The sequence below is a fragment of the Entelurus aequoreus genome, linkage group LG08, assembly GCF_033978785.1.
Source record: "Entelurus aequoreus isolate RoL-2023_Sb linkage group LG08, RoL_Eaeq_v1.1, whole genome shotgun sequence".
Lineage (NCBI taxonomy): Eukaryota > Metazoa > Chordata > Actinopteri > Syngnathiformes > Syngnathidae > Entelurus > Entelurus aequoreus.
The window spans coordinates 17,665,859-17,682,724 of record NC_084738.1 but is presented as its reverse complement, the minus strand read 5'-3'; the positions used below and the strand labels follow the sequence as shown (position 1 = coordinate 17,682,724).

General features: G+C 39.9%; 1 protein-coding gene across 1 annotated transcript in view; it reads right to left on the bottom strand.

Moving 5' to 3' along the window:
- Window positions 1–11,750, bottom strand: part of LOC133655533 (integrin alpha-M-like) — a 41,376-nt gene extending 29,626 nt beyond the window's left edge. Inside the window, exons 1-9 of the mRNA XM_062055778.1 lie at window positions 11,677–11,750; window positions 10,165–10,267; window positions 9,973–10,070; window positions 2,022–2,092; window positions 1,850–1,964; window positions 1,639–1,766; window positions 1,408–1,550; window positions 1,187–1,337; window positions 951–1,101 (exon numbers count right to left, since the gene is read on the bottom strand). Coding sequence (XP_061911762.1) covers window positions 951–1,101; window positions 1,187–1,337; window positions 1,408–1,550; window positions 1,639–1,766; window positions 1,850–1,964; window positions 2,022–2,092; window positions 9,973–10,070; window positions 10,165–10,267; window positions 11,677–11,713 — 997 coding nt within the window. The 5' untranslated portion in view covers window positions 11,714–11,750. The remainder of the gene's footprint in view (window positions 1–950; window positions 1,102–1,186; window positions 1,338–1,407; window positions 1,551–1,638; window positions 1,767–1,849; window positions 1,965–2,021; window positions 2,093–9,972; window positions 10,071–10,164; window positions 10,268–11,676) is intronic.
- Window positions 11,751–16,866: the final 5,116 nt, after the last annotated feature.

The window sequence follows — 16,866 nt, the reverse complement described above, 5'->3', positions numbered from 1 at the left end:
AGATTAAAAAAGTGAATACATCACAAATATATATAATATATTTAATTTAACAGGAAAGTGTATGTGAACCATACAACATGTCTTCATCTTCGTCCTCATCCCTGGAACTCTGAAAAAATGGAGCGGGTGCTATGTGTGTGTGTGTGTGTGTGTGTGTGTGTGTGTGTGTGTGTGTGTGTGTGTGTGTGTGTGTGTGTGTGTGTGTGTGTGTGTGTGTGTGTGTGTGTGTGTGTGTGTGTGTGTGTGTGTGTGTGTGTGTGTGTGTGTGTGTGTGTGTGTGTGTGTGTGTGTGTGTGTGTCCGCCAATGATGGGATTCCTGTTTTCCTAATTTTGTTTTTTTAAACTCTGAACTGCGTTAGGGTTGTCTTTCCAGATTGTAGAAAAAGGTGTCTGCTGATTCCTCAGGGAATCATGGCTTCCGGTTTTCACATGGTAAAGGCTGACCCCCACTGACCCCACATAAAACCCATCATTGGCGGAACAAGACATCCCCCAAACTTCCTGGTTGGACCCATACACACACACACACACACACGTACACACACACACACACACACACACAGCACCCTCTCGATTTTGTCAGAGTTCCAGGGATGAGGGTGAAGATGAAGACATGTTGTATACTTCACATACACTTTCCTGTTAAATTAAATATATATATTTGTGATATATCAACTTTTTTAATATTGTCAAATTAAATATATATAAATCATATCAAATCATAGAGGCCAGAAGGCGGGACATACACACCGGATGACAGGGGGCGGGGCTTAGAGGTCATAAATAATTTTGATTGATGGGTTTTTGACAGTTTGCCAGAAGGTATACCCTATATTCTCTTACAACAGTCAAGCTGGGTGGGACAGCTGCAGTTTTATCAGAACAGGACGACAGTTCTTCATTACAAAAAGACCAAATAGAAGCACAGAAGCCTGGGCTACATCGGTACCTTCAATAGCGAAAATGGTTTCCTCCAGTGTGCGCTTGATTTCTTTAAGCGCGGCGAAGCTCCCCACTTTAAACACAAACTTTCCTGAGGGAGAAGATGCGATTTTTTGTAACTCTGTTGTCGCTGCGTCATTATTGAATGCATTCCCAACCTGGCCAAAAATAAATGAAAGAAATACATGGTAAGAAAAGGCAAGAGTGCAAACCAACTGTTGTGACGTGTAAAATCCAACTCACCCCAATAGAAAATCGAACTATATTTTTTGTTTGGGCTGCGGCGGCTGCAGATGACAATTGTTTGCTGTCGTTGGATTCTCCGTCGGTGATCACTATTAAAATCTTCTTCACGTTAGCTCTTGAGCCTCGGCTTTGCGTGAAGATGTAATCCCTACCAAAACACAAATATTCAATAAAGACCCTGTGGTAAATTTAATCAGATTTTCCAAAAAAAAACTTACACAACGCTGTGGATGGCTTTTGCTGTGTATGTCTGTCCCTGTTTCTGGTTTATTTTATCAATGTCCTTTTGCCAGTTATTGACATTGAAGTTATCGAAAAAGTAATGGATGGATGGATCTGTGGAGTATTGGGCAATGGCAAACTTGGAGGAGATAGAGAGAAAACAATGTATAAGTAACAAACAATGGAGCGGGACACCAATTATGTGAGCAGATGGACCCACTTCTCACCCTGGAGTCTTTGCCCACAAAGGTGCTAATGAGATCTTTGACAAAAGTCTTCATTTTACCAAAATCTACTGCATTTACGCTGCCCGAGCCGTCTAGCAGAAATGCGATGTCTGCTTGGCTTTGACACTCTGCCAAGAAGAATCATGTGATGAGTGCATTGTACAGGTACATGTTTTAATTTTTGATTTTTTTTTTTTTTTTTACAAAAAACCTGTAAGAGAAGAAGGCACAGGAGATCCAACTCGATTCCGCCGGTCTATTTCCAAGCACACACCGTTGTACATGGTGAGGCTTCCGCAGTCTTTCGGGATGGTCGGACCACAAACCTGCAAGAGTTCTGAGCTGTAATAGGCAGGAATACACGGGTAGATACTGGGACTCACCATCGTTTTTTGGCTGGGGGCATCAATCGTCATGGTCAAACCCAGAGACATGTTGACCGCAAAATTTGGCGCTGCGTTCAATAAAGACAGAGATTATATTACACTGTAATACCACCACTTTGTGTCCAGCTCATCACAGGTTACAATAGGCACACATAAACAATCTGATGAGATGCCCTCATATTGTTAAATTCTAGATAACGGAATATTTTCTGCTTTTAATACAGAAATTCAAATGAGCCAAATCAGAGCCATAAAAGTACATTTGGCTCGTATGCATAAACCCAGTGGACAAACGGCATCCTGCGTCTGTTGCTGATGCTGTCTCCAAAGCTAAAAATTACCTATTTTGTCCTCGTAGGCTACGTGTCTCTTTTACAGAACATTAAGCGAATAATTGGCGCATTATTCAATGTCGTCGTAGTTTATACAGAAGAAAGTATGAAAGGGGCTTTACGGCTGGAAAACGAAAGCTTCTCACTCCAAGTTGATGTCGCTTATTCACAACACCATCATGGAAAGAAGAAAACAAAATGCCAGCTTTTAAAGGCCTACTGAAATGAATTTTTTTTATTCAAACGGGGATAGCAGATCTATTCTATGTGTCATACTTGATCATTTCGCGATATTGCCATATTTTTACTGAAAGGATTTAGTATAGAACAACGACGATAAAGATTGCAACTTTTGGTATCTGATAAAAAAAAAGGCTTGCCCCTACCGGAAGTAGCGTGACGTAGTCAGTTGAACATATACGCAAAGTTCCCTATTGTTTACAATGATGGCCGCATGAAGTGAGAGAGATTCGGACCGAGAAAGCGACAATTTCCCCATTAATTTGAGCGAGGATGAAAGATTTGTGGATGAGTAAAGTGCAAGTGAAGGACTAGTGGGGAGTTGAAGCTATTCAGATAGGGAAGATGCTGTGAGAGCCGGGGGTGACCTGATATTCAGCTGGGAATGACTACAACAGTAAATAAACACAAGACATATATATACTCTATTAGCCACAACACAACCAGGCTTATATTTAATATGCCACAAATTAATCCTGCATAAAAACACCTGCGTGTTTGTTACGCTAGCTCCTAGCTCCTCTGCTAGCTCCTAGCTCCATAGAGCACGCCAATACAATTCAAACACCTGATCAACACACACAATCACTCAGCCCAAAAGACCGTTCACCTAACCCAAGGTTCATAAAGCTTATATATTTAAAAAAAAGTTACGTACATACGCAAAAAAAAGTTGCGCACATACGGTCAAGCGATCAAATGTTTAGAAGCCAAAGCTGCATACTCACAGTAGCACGTCTGCGTCTTTGTCATCCAAATCAAAGTAATCCTGGTAAGAGTCTGTGTTGTCCCAGTTCTCTACAGGCGTCTGTGTATCGAAGTCAAAAGTCCTCCTGGTTAGAGTCTCTGTTATCCGAGTTCTTCCATCTTGACTGCATCTTTCGGGAATGTAAACAAAGAAGCGCCGGCTGTGTACTGTTGTTGCTGACTACGTTCGAAAAATACGTCCATTTCGCACCGACAACTTTCTTCTTTGCTTGCTCAGCTTCCTTCTCCATAATGCAATGAACATGATTGCAACAGATTCACGAACACAGATGTCCAGAATACTGTGGAATTATGAAATGAAAACAGAGCTTTTTCGTATTGGCTTCAATGTGGAAGGCATACCCATGTTCGCCGGTCTACGTCACGCGCATACGTCATCCTCAGAGGCGTTTCGAACCGGAAGTTTAGCGGCAAATTTAAAATGTCACTTTATAAGTTAACCCGGCCGTATTGGCATGTGTTATAATGTTAAGATTTCATCATTGATATATAAACTATCAGACTGCGTGGTCGGTAGTAGTGGGTTTCAGTAGGCCTTTAAAAGCCTTGTGAAAGTGGCTACACTTTTGGACATATTGCCGCTGTTATGGCTCCGAAACCACCCACTCTCTGTACCAGTGATTCTCACACTATGGGACTCCAAATAATATTTTGGCCTACTACGCTTCTGTGGTTTCTGAGATGAGAACCAGAGAAACAAAAGTTTGAGAACCAGCGTATACAAAAAGTGATGTGTACCATAAGTGGGCGTGTTGCATGTGATCTACTAACACTGTGTGTCCAATTGAAAATTATTTAAATGCATGCATACAGGGCTTTTACCACAAAGACACTTAATCATTGTGTAAAAGGCTGAACCAGCAGCCCACATTGATAATCCGTAACACCTTTTCTGAATCACAATCTCGACAACAGAAAAAATATGCACATTGACACTCTGTGTGCGAGGCTGTGGATCGCATCACCAACATCTTTGTGCGTCTGGAATGACTCAAACGCAAGAAAATGCACAATGAAAGATGTTTGTTCTTGTTTTCTCTGGTACTGTTCCCCTAAAACAGCGGTTATTCATCCTATGCTCAAAGACCTAACCTCGATTCCGACCTCTTGGTAAACTACCGGCCAGTGCCCCACCCTCCCTTTATAACGAAAATCATTGGGAACATTGTTGCACAACAGCTAAATGAACACTTCTAACAACGCGTCTAACAATCTCTGTGAACCCTTTCAGTCTGGTTTTAGGGCAAATCACTCTACTGAGACATCCCTCACAAAAGTGTCTAATGATCTATTACTAACTATGGATGCTGATGCGTCATCCATGATGCTGCTACTTGATCTCAGCGCTGCTTTAGATACTGGAGTGTATTTCTGACGCTTCACTGAACCAAAAGTTGCTTTATCACATGCAAACGTCGTCATTCAGGGCTGCAGCGCCTGGAGGAGAAAGTCAAAAATATATGTCTCACCTAACTTGGTGAAGTCAAAACCTCAGTTTTATATTCATCCTTCCTGTCTCTGTGTGTGTGTGCTAAGTCAGGAGAGCACATCCTGACCATAAAAGGAGATGTTCGTGTGTAAGTGTCTGGAAAACAGCTGCTTTAAGTAGGGATGTCCGATAATGGCTTTTTGCCGATATCCGATATTCCGATATTGTCCAACTCTTTAATTACAGATACCGATATCAACCGATACCGATATCAAACGATATATGCAGTCGTGGAATTAACACATTATTATGCCTAATTTGGACAACCAGGTATGGTGAAGATAAGGTACTTTTTAAAAAAATTAGTAAAATAAGATAAATGAATTAAAAACATTTTCATGAATAAAAAAGAAAGTACAACAATATAAAAACAGTTACATAGAAACTAGTAATGAATGAAAATGAGTCAAATTAACTGTTAAAGGTTAGTACTATTAGTGGACCAGCAGCACGCACAATCATGTGTGCTTACGGACTGTATCCCTTGCAGACTGTATTGATATATATTGATATATAATGTAGGAACCAGAATATTAATAACAAAAAGAAACAACCCTTTTGTGTGAATGAGTGTAAATGGGGGAGGGAGGTTTTTTGGGTTGGTGCACTAATTGTAAGTGTATCTTGTGTTTTTTATGTTGATTTAATAAAAAAAATTAAAAAAAATTTAAATAAAAAAACGATACCGATAATTAAAAAAAACGATACCGATAATTTCCGATATTACATTTTAACGCATATATCGGCCGATAATATCGGCAGGCCAATATTATCGGACATCTCTAGCTTTAAGTCATAACTTAAATGTTGGCGTTGAGCTGGACAGGTAGTATCTACACAAGGATATGGCTATCACTTTTGTATTCCGAAGTCCCAATTAGAACCTCTTTTCCTACGAGAAGTGATCCAATCCACCTGTGAATATCAAACTAAGGGGCCTTATCTTATTATGTGCTCAAACTGAAATACCACTATTTAATTAAAGGCCTACTGAAACCCACTACTACCGACCACGCAGTCTGATAGTTTATATATCAATGCTGAAATCTTAACATTGCAACACATGCCAATACGGCCGGGTTAACTTATAAAGTGCAATTTTAAATTTCCCGCTAAACTTCCGGTTGAAAACGTCTATGTATGATGACGTATGTGCGTGACGTCAATGGTTGAAACTGAAGTATTGGGACACATTGTATCCAATACAAAAAGCTCTGTTTTCATCGCAAAATTCCACAGTATTCTGGACATCTGTGTTGGTGAATCTTTTGCAATTTGTTTAATGAACAATGAAGACTGCAAAGAAGAAAGTTGTAGGTGGGATCGGTGTATTAGTGGCTGGCTGCAGCAACACAACCAGGAGGACTTTGACTTGCATAGCAGACGCGCTATCCGACGCTAGCCGCCGACCGCATCGATGATCGGGTGAAGTCCTTCGTCGCTACGTCAATCGCTGGAACGCAGGTGAGCACGGGTGTTGATGAGCAGATGAGGGCTGGCTGGCGTAGGTGGATAGCTAATGTTTTTAGCATAGCTCTGTGAGGTCCCGTAGCTAAGTTAGCTTCAATGGCGTTGTTAGCAACAGCATTGTTAAGCTTCGCCAGGCTGGAAAGCATTAACCGTGTAGTTACAGGTCCATGGTTTAATAGTATTGTTGATTTTCTGTCTATGCTTCCAGTTAGGGGTTTATTTCTTTTGTTTCTATCTGTAGTTAAGCCCGATGCTATCACGTTAGCTAGGTAGCTAAAGTGCTTCGCCGATGTATTTTCGTGGAGATAAAAGTCACTGTGAATGTCCATTTCGCGTTCTCGACTCTCATTTTCAAGAGGATATAGTATCCGAGGTGGTTTAAAATACAAATCCGTGATCCACAATAGAAAAAGGAGAAAGTGTGGAATCCAATGAGCCAGCTTGTACCTAAGTTACGGTCAGAGCGAAAAAAGATACGTCCTGCACTGCACTCTAGTCCTTCACTCTCACGTTCCTCATCCACAAATCTTTCATCCTCGCTCAAATTAATGGGGTAATCGTCGCTTTCTCGGTCCGATTCGCTCTCGCTGCTGGTGTAAACAATGGAGAAATGTGAGGAGCCTTTCAACCTGCGACGTCACGCTACTTCCGGTACAGGCAAGGCTTTTTTTTATCAGCGACCAAAAGTTGCGATCTTTATCGTCGTTGTTCTCTACTAAATCCTTTCAGCAAAAATATGTCAATATCGCGAAATGATCAAGTATGACACATAGAATGGATCTGCTATCCCCGTTTAAATAAAACAATTTAATTTCAGTAGGCCTTTAAAGTTGGTGGTTTGCCTTCTCCAAGTTGGATGTATTTTTTTTAAAATTTCCTATCTTACTGACAGAATGCAGTGCGTATCCCATAACAATGTGGCCTCGGAGTATGTTGAGGTAATGTGCAGAGTTCCACAGGGGTCGGTTCTTAGTCCTACAGTCTTCAGCATCAATATGTTACCGCTCAATGACATCTTTCGCCAGTACGGTGTTAGCTTTCACTGTTATGCTGATGACACACAATTTTACATGCCCTTAAAGCTGACCAACACATCAGATTATAGTCATCTGGAGGCGTGTTTTAATGAAATCAAACAACACCTGTCGCCCCCAGTCAAGTCATTGGCTAGAACCCGTAGGTGTCTGTGACGACACTTACTTGATTTGTGGAATATATATATACTTGACATGTTACGTGTTTGCATTTTTGCTTCATTTTAAGATCTTTTAAAAGTTTTAGAAGCTCTGCTAAACAGATCCAGCTTTAGTGAAACACTAAGTATCATGTAGCAGTGTTGCTAAGTGCTCAACAAAAAATACAAACTACAAACATAATAAAACGACAGCTTACTGTACTATGTCTGCTCTTACTTCGATGACGACTGAAAGGATGTCAATATCTTCCGGTTTAGATGAATAATTAATTTGAATCCAGACAAAAGGGTTAAAAAAGTTGCTGCTGACAGTCACACTGTCTTCAGTTGTGTGTGTTTGTCTCTATCTATAAAATGAATGTCAAAGATGAACAGCTTCTAGATTCATGGCTACATCCTCCTAATATCCAAATGAGAGTCATGATTTATAATCTAGAATAACTTTGACAAGCCGAACGCGATGCAGTGGTAGCAGAAACAGCACACCCGGCTCAATATGCTGCCGGCCGTGCTGCATAAGCTTCTTCTTTACAGTTGTACGGCAATTTGCATCAATATTTGTTGTATTACTGCCATCTTCAGTTTTATGTTATGATTACATTAAAGTCTATGAGCCCAGTGCAGCATATACTATAGGTAGCTCTCGGCTATGCGAAAAATAGTTTGTCTGCGTTAGCGCTAATAACAACAATATTATTAATATTTGGTTAATACTCAGGTCACGAAATGTAAATAATGTATTGTTTGCGGGTTTTGGATAGTTATTTAAAGAGTTTTGTGGGCAAAATAGAGAGCCACTATAGACTCCATTGTTAGCTGACTTTTTATTAATTTATTTATTTACGACTTAGAATGCATCAAAAATGAAAACATATATGTGTTCATGTCTTACATAAGGATTGTGAATGATGAACAGCACATCTCTTTCAAATGTTTGCGAAATTCCAGTATGACTGATCTGATAACATGGTCAGAGTGCAGAAGCGTTACTACAGTGACGCACTCCGGAAATAGCCGAAGATATTGAGAGAGGATTAATCAAAATGGCTGACTGAGTTTGTGGCATTTTGTGATGTTTAAACGTTATTTTCACTAACTTTGCGGATTGTAAATACAATAGGATATGGTTTAATGGATACAAGGAAACACAATTAAGCATACATAGTCAACTTGTTTTTCCACTCTAATGGTACTTTAAACGCATTTACAGAGTAATGTACAGTATTCAGACGTCTAGGCTGCAACTAAGATGTTAACTGGGACTCTACGACCTTGTTGTTTGAGAATATTTATGTAATAAAGGATGCAGTAAATGAGTGGAACGTTGTTATTAATTTTGTTTCATGTTGTAACAGTTGTGTAACTTCAATCCCAGTGAATCTAATGATAATGGCAACGGACTAATGCTAAATCTGATGAGTTATTTTTGCCGCCTTGAGATAAAGACTTGAATTCATTATTTATTTACTGTTATTTACAGCTGAAATGAACCATAAGGACTAGCCTGACCCGTCTGAATTCATCATTTACAGAGGGGACAACTTTCGGACAGTTGGACACAGTGGACAAAAACCTGACTTTTTATGTAAAGTTGTTTTAAAATCATATTGTTTATTTACATGGCATCGTTATATATTGTACCACTCAGCTATACGTCACCAGCCTGATTTATATAAACTATCCTGAACTGTTAAATACGGTGGAAACGCAAACTATAGGAACCTACATTTCCAGGAACCTAAACTTTTATATGTATAAAGGTTTATTTGAAATAGGGACGGATACAAAAACATAGACATCTGAAACAGTTATCCGATGTATGCATCATAGTGTTTGTAGCCAAAGCTAATTTACAACACTTGTCCCCAACAACAACAACAACAACACAGATCCAACATCATTAAAATAGGAAAATAAAAAATAGAATGAGTCGATAATAATGATAATAGTAATAATACAGACAAAGTGCAAACTAGATAAAAGCCAATAATAATAATAACACAGACAAAGTGCTGGCTAGATAAAAACCATTTAGTAAAAATGAGCAAAAACTAAACATGGGAACACGATTGTTGCTCAACTAGCCATAATTTTGTTTGTTTTTTGAAAGTGACAAGTGCAGGTATACTTTTCAAAGTGTCCGGTAAAGAGTTCCATAGTTGTGGTCCTTTTATTAAAAAAGGCAGTCTGGGCAAAAGATCTACGGAATGGAAAGGGGCCTATAGATGGTATCCTTCATGTGTTAAGGCTCAGAACATAGTCATTTATCTCAAACAGTCATATGAAAAAAGCGGGAAAATGGGTTACAAAGGCGCTGATCTTTTCTTTTGGTTTTTCTTCTCAAGTGCATGAGGGATTTTGGCTTATTTTTTTACGGCTGATGCCATGTCTGACGCAATCCTCCCCTTTGTCTAATCTCGGAACAGGCACTGGACATCACCTGAAATTGCTCACCTGAAATTGCCAGCTCGCTACAGGAACTGGTGGAGCATTTGAATATTTGGCCCCTGCTGTTCTGTGAGTACTGAGCGAGGGGCGCACTGACCAGCAACCTGACAAAATAGAACCAAATAAATATGTAAGCCTACCATCAGTAATCCCACCATAGCAAGAATAAAATACATCCAATCCCAATCCTTTACTCACTCCAATTGTCTTTGCACAATCTGGTATCCAAAACCTTCTGCAGGGTTGCTCAAGGACTTCCAAGCCACAGGGTCAACGTTGAAACTAAATGCAGCTTTTGATACTGATGAATAATAAGAAAAAAACCCTCATATAGCATCGGTGATATACTGCTACACCAGGGGTCGGCAACCTTTACCACTGAAAGAGCCATTTTGGCAAGTTTCACAAATTAAAGAAAGTAATGGGAGCCACAAAAAAAAAAATTAAAATGAAAAACACTGCATACAAAGCTTAAATGCTTTGTGCTATGTTAACCAGGGGTCTCCGACACACGTACCGGCACGCACTTTAATGTGGAAATTTGATGTTAGTGCAGCCCGCGAGTTTTGAACTAATGGCGCTTGATAGCGTCATACTTGCCAACCCTCTCACTTTTCCCGGGAGACTCCCGAATATCAGAGCGTGATGACACTGCATTTGGCGCCCTCTACAGTCTGCCCTAACAGTGTACCTGCTCGACCACACGTAGAATGCAATTTCAGCTTGCTCACGTAAGTGACAGCAAGGCGTACTAACTCAGCAGCCACACATCTTACACTGACGGTACCAACACCCAGAATCCCATGCAGCCCTAACTCTTCCGCTCACCCAAGCACGGAGAGGGGGGGGGGGGTTGATGTGTGGGGGGATTTGGTGGTAGCGGGGGTGTATAATGTAGACCGGAAGAGTTAGGGCTGCATGGGATTCTGGGTAATGGTTGTGTTGTGTTTATGTTGTGTTACGGTGGGATGTTCTCCAGAAATGTGTTTTTCATTCTTTTTTGGTATGGGTTCACAGTGTGGCGCATATTTGTAACGTAACAATGTTAAAGTTGTTTGATACGGCTACCGTCAGTGTAAGCTGTGTGGCTGATGAGTAAGTATGCTTTGCTGTCTCCTGTGTGTGCAAGTAATAACAACATGCAACATGTGGCTGGACTGGCACACTGTATGTAAATGCTATAGAGGACAATTACTGCAGTGCAAATAGGGCACGCCCTTTATTTAGTAATTAGAGTGTAAACAGAATTATTTTATCCCTGGGAGTAACTTATGAGAGACACTGACATCCATCAATCTCCTGGGAAAATCGGGGGGGTCGGCATGTATGTAGCTGAGCCGCATCAGAGTGGTCAAGGAGCCGCATGCGGCTCCGGAGCCGCGGGTTGCCGACCCCTGTGCTACACTGATAAATGGTGTGCACATATACATCGCCATCACCAGAAACTGACTGCACTGTTACTATAAAAACTTAAAAGTGTCTGACACACATCATAATACAAAGAGAAAAATGGACATATTATTTACTTAAATAATTTTTAGGTCAGATTTAGCGAGTAGTAATGAAGGAAACTGCATGATTCCATTGATGAATGCTTAAAATCAGCATAAAAAAATGAAAGATAAATGTTAATGATAAAGCTTATCATCAAATAAAACAGCAGCATCATTAAACTATCGTCTATACATAAGAGTCCAATTCATGTCTTACCAGTCGTGAAAACTGTCATAAAAAGCAGCCACTCCATCGTGTCACTCCAACGAATGACACGGACAAACTTTAACACGGACGATGCTGCATGGAAACAGTTAAAGAGGAAGACGTGAACGGTAACGTGATGGCCAAAAGAGGAAATTAAATGTAAGAAGAGTGACCACATCGTCTCACTTTTTGGTGAGACGACCAATGCTTAGCCACCTCAATGACATTGCTCAATGAATCATCGATCTTTGCTAACTACCCGTCAAGAAGTGTCGTGGCAAAACTCAAAAGTCGGCTGACTCGTGATATTTTAATGTGCCATAAAGCATTTAAAAATAACCGGCGATAGTTCTGCTTTTGTTTTTACTTCCCCTGGGCCGTCTCTCCATCTTGGTGGCAGGAAGTTTCATGTTACGCCAGCCTTTATAGAAGGCACACGTTGGTGCAATATCCCCGTTTTTATCATCTAATTAGTTCTTAGAATCTCCAAGTGAAAGTTAAAGTCCCAACGATAGTCACACGCGCACACACACTAGGTGTGGTGAAATGATCCTCTGCATTTGACCCATCCCCATGTTCACCCCCTGGGAGGCGAGGGGAGTAGTGAGCAGCAGCGGTGGCCGCGCCCGGGAATCATTTTGGTGATTTAACCCCCAATTCCAACCCTTGATGCTGAGTGCCAAGCAGGGAGGCAATGGGTCCCATTTTTATAGTCTTTGGTATGACTCGGCCGAGGTTTGAACTCACGACCTTCTCAGGGCGGACACTCTAACCCAGGGGTGTCCAAAGTGCGGCCCGCAGCTAATTGTTTACCGGCCCGCGACACATTCTGGAAATGCTATTCCAAAAATTAAAAAATCATTACAAAAAGTGGAATGAGTTGCAATGTTGACACAAAGCTGCCATGCAGGCTGTTTTTTTTCTTTTGTCTATCTTTATTTTTCTTTTTTTCCATTGCTCCAAAAAAAAAAAAATCAATGTTATAATGAATTATTGACCTATTCAAGGCTCCTTTCTTTGACAAAAGAGCATAAAAACAAACAAAATAATAGTTGAAATTTAAAATCGACAGATATATCTGAAGTTCATCTCGTAACTTAAGTGTTTAAAGTAAAAAAAAAAACTAATAAAAATGTATCACTTTATGAGTGGGGCACCTTGTGGATCCCAAATATATTTAATGGGATTTTATTTATCTTTTCACTGTGATTACTCAAAAAATAATAATGAATTAAAATCAATTGTGTCCTGCATTATTGATCTTTTTAAGGTTCTAATTACTTCACATCAAACATTGCTTTCGGAATGTTTTGGGCAGTGGGGGAAATACTGCATATTTCAGTTTTATTACAAAACACAAAGTTGTCTTTGACAGAAAAGGCATAAAACCTTTTTGGTTTTTTTAACTTTACATCAACCTGAAGTTGATATACTGTAGAGATTTACTGTAAGCGTTAAATAAAAAAATACAATAATAATTTGGCTTGTTTTTAACATTTTAATGACTTAGACCTTTTATGGTCCCCGAGAGCCCTGAAGGTTAAAAAACAAAAAAACAAATCCATATATTTTGTTACGGTTTGAAAATGAAAAATATCAAAATGGCCCCCGCATGCTTTAATTTTTCCGTGTGTGGCCCTCAGTGGAAAAAGTTTGGACACCTCTGCTCTAACCACAAGTCTACTGAGCAGGTCAACGTTGGGTGTAGTGTCAAATTTATATTTACAGGAGACACACACAATGAACCAGCATCTGCAGGCAGACCCTGGCTACAAAGCTAACTAATTAGTTACTGGAAAAAGATGTGAACAATCAGCGCTCCAACGGGAAGTAGAAAATCATGGGAGAAAGTAGCGCTTTTGGCGTGGAAGGCATCCATGGAATGGTCCATGTCCTTGTGCCAACGGGCTGGCGTTCTGGACCCCAATTCCTCTGGACTCTAACACTCACTTTCTGCCTCCAATTCTTCTCCTCCTGCTCAGCGCAATTGAAGGTGGTCTCCAAGAGGTCCCTATGTGGCTGATTCATTCTGACACAGTAGAGCATTGCGATCATTTGTGTGACCCCAGGATGCAGAGACAGCAAGCAATTTGCATTTGAGATGGGCTCTATATTAGGGACAGCGGGCAAAAATAACAACACAGGTTGTGCAGGAACCTAAGTGTAGCGAAACATACACTGTAACATACAGAAGATACACACAATGAACCAGCATCTGGGTGCTAATTAGTAATTAGTAACTCGGGACAGGTGTGAGCAGTAAGCGGAAACCAAAGGAGGAAGGAGCGCTAATAGAAAAACACAAACACAGGAAAACCATACCATACCATACCATACCAACTTTATTTATAAAGCCCTTTAAAAACAACCACAGTTGAAGAACAAAGGGCTGTACACCACAAAAAAATAAAGGCAAAGGACAGACTAAAAAATAACATTTAAAACAGAAGTAAAATACACATTAGAAAAGCAAATACAAAATTACCCTAAGAACAATTTGTTAGATAAAAAGCAGTTAAAAGTAAAAACAGTTATAAAAAGTTAAAAGTTAAAAACAGTTTAAAGTCTCATGCTGGGTTAAAAGCCAGTGAATAAAAATGGGTTTTAAGAAGGGTCTTAAAAATAGCCAAAGAAGGGGCCTGTCTCAAATGGAGTGGGAGATCGTTCCAGAGTTTGGGACCCGCAACAGAGAAGGCTCTGTCCTCCCTGAGCTTGCGCTTTGTTTTGGGTACCTCCAGGATCAGCTGATCAGCTGACCTGAGAGACCGGGTGGGGGCATAGAACTAAACAATAAACAAAGTCCGACCTGTAATAGCAGGTCATGACAATCATTAAATATACAGTGGTAGCTCGGTGTTTGTACACCCCGCATTTCATATGGTTCGGTTTTTGATGAAAATGTTCGCCAAAAATGTGTCTAGAGCACGGGTGTCAAACTCATTGTGGAGGAAAATCTATTCCCAAGTGGGCCGGAATGGTAAAATCATGGCATGATAACTTAAAAATAAAGACAACTTCAGGTGGTTTTCTTTGTTTTACTTTGGCCAAAAAATAGAACAAGCACATTCTGAAAAGGTACAAATCACAAATAATCCTCTGGACAAAACACTTCAAATGAGTTGAAAATTCTGAGGAAATTAGTGAAGTTTCAAAGACACAATGAGCTTAGACTTCGTTTTAGTGTATCTACAAAGCCAGGATTAAACTAAGTCACAGTCTTTCTGGGATTGAACATGTAAACTCTTCTAGGTATCAATCCAGAGCTATCTCAACAAACCGTAAAGAACGGAGATAAAAACTATTCAAAAGGGTTACGTTCACATTTCTCGTGTTTGACAGAGACATTTTGGGGCAACGAGGGTGCCAAATGACGATATGTTAGAAGCAGAAGACATAAAACGGCAGGTTTTAAGTTTCATGTGGGTCGAGGAGGAGGAGCCACAGTCACCCTTTACTGTGTACCTCTTGCTTGCCCCCGTTTGCTTGCCTAACAGAAATGCTATTGTTACATCCAGTGGACACATTTAGAACAGCAGTTTCTTTTGTTCAAAACGAAAAGCAGCTCATTTTTATACTTGGCAAACTCATCACGCGGGCCGGATAAAACCTGTTAGGCACGCGGGCCGTACGTTTGACACCCCTGGTCTAAGGTATACCTCAACTTTTTTGGCATCGTGATTCGCCATCTTTTAAAAGCAAAGTTTGAAAACCGACTTAATAGCGTCTCTGCTGGTTGCAACAAAGTAGTACACTCTGTTTTGCCTGGGTGACTGCACACTGCAAAAAGTCAGTGTTCAAAAACAAGAAAAATTAAAGCTGCAAGCAGCGATGGACGGGACTGACTTTGACGGCACATAAAATCCAAACCGGAGCAGTAATTAAAACTCTTTCATCAAATTTTAATCAGAAGGGTTCAATCTCTCTCCTGTGCTAGTTTGAAGCCGACACGACAAACACGCTCAGAGGAGATAATGTTTGAAAAAAGGTGACCGGTTTTTACAAAACTTTTGTTTTGAAGGGGGAATTGCAAACTTCCTGTTTGATTGTCAATATATGAAATGTAGGTCTAAGTGAGACCTACATAGAGGTTTTTTTTCATGTCTCTACGACATTCCTACTGGAAGTTACAGGCAGTTTTGTCTGTGTTTCTTCCTAAGAGTAGTTTTGTCTGTGTTTTCTTCCTAGGGGGCGCTAGAGCGCAATTTTGAGTTTTGGGGTTGTTTTTTCTATTAGATCGCAATTTTTTCCAGTCCTGATGTGTGTGTCCAGTTTGGTGAGTTTTGAAGCATTTTAAGGGGGTCAAATTATAGCTCAAAGAGGCAAAAGTGACTGTTTTTACAAAACTTTTGTTTTGAAGGGGGAATTGCAAACTTCCTGTGGATTTTTGCTGAAGGATGTCAGTGTATGAAATCTAGGTCTAAGTGAGACCTACATAGAGGTTTTTGTTTCATGTCTCTCTGACATTCCTAGTGGGAGTTACAGGCAGTTGTGTCTGTGTTTTATTCCTAGGGGGCGCTAGAGCGCAATTTTGAGTTTTGGGGCCAGGTTTTTTGATTAGATCGCAATTTTCGCCAGTCCTGATGTGTGTGTCAAATATGGTGAGTTTTGAAGCATGTTAAGGGGGTCAAATTACAGCTCAAAGAGGTGGCGGTATAATAATAATAAAACCTTACAAATACAATAGGGTCCTCTGTCCCAAAGAGACATTCGGTCCCTAAAAATTATAAAAAATTAGGGGTATTTTATTTGAACTAAGCAAAATTATCTGCCAATAGAACAAGACAATTCGGCTTGTCAAGACTTTCCAAAACAAGTAAAATTAGCTAACCTCAATGAACCCAAAAATACCTTAAAATAAGTATATTCTCACTAATAAAAACTGCACTTTTCTTGGTAGAAAAAAAAGAAACTTTTTTGCTCAATGTGTTGAAAAATATTATTAAATTAGGTAAATGCTAGTGCCATTATCTTGACATAATGATATGCGCTCGGCATCATGATTTTTTAAAGGTATTATTACTTTAAAAAAGTAGTTTTATACTTGTGAGTGTTAATGACACAGCTTTGCATCAGTTGATATTCTAGTTTCAAGCATGTTTTACTCAATGTAGGTCATAAAATCTCAGCTACAAGCTATGATGTCTTACTGAGATAATTTAGGACCAAAACCCTTAAAACAAGTAAAACACTCTAACATAA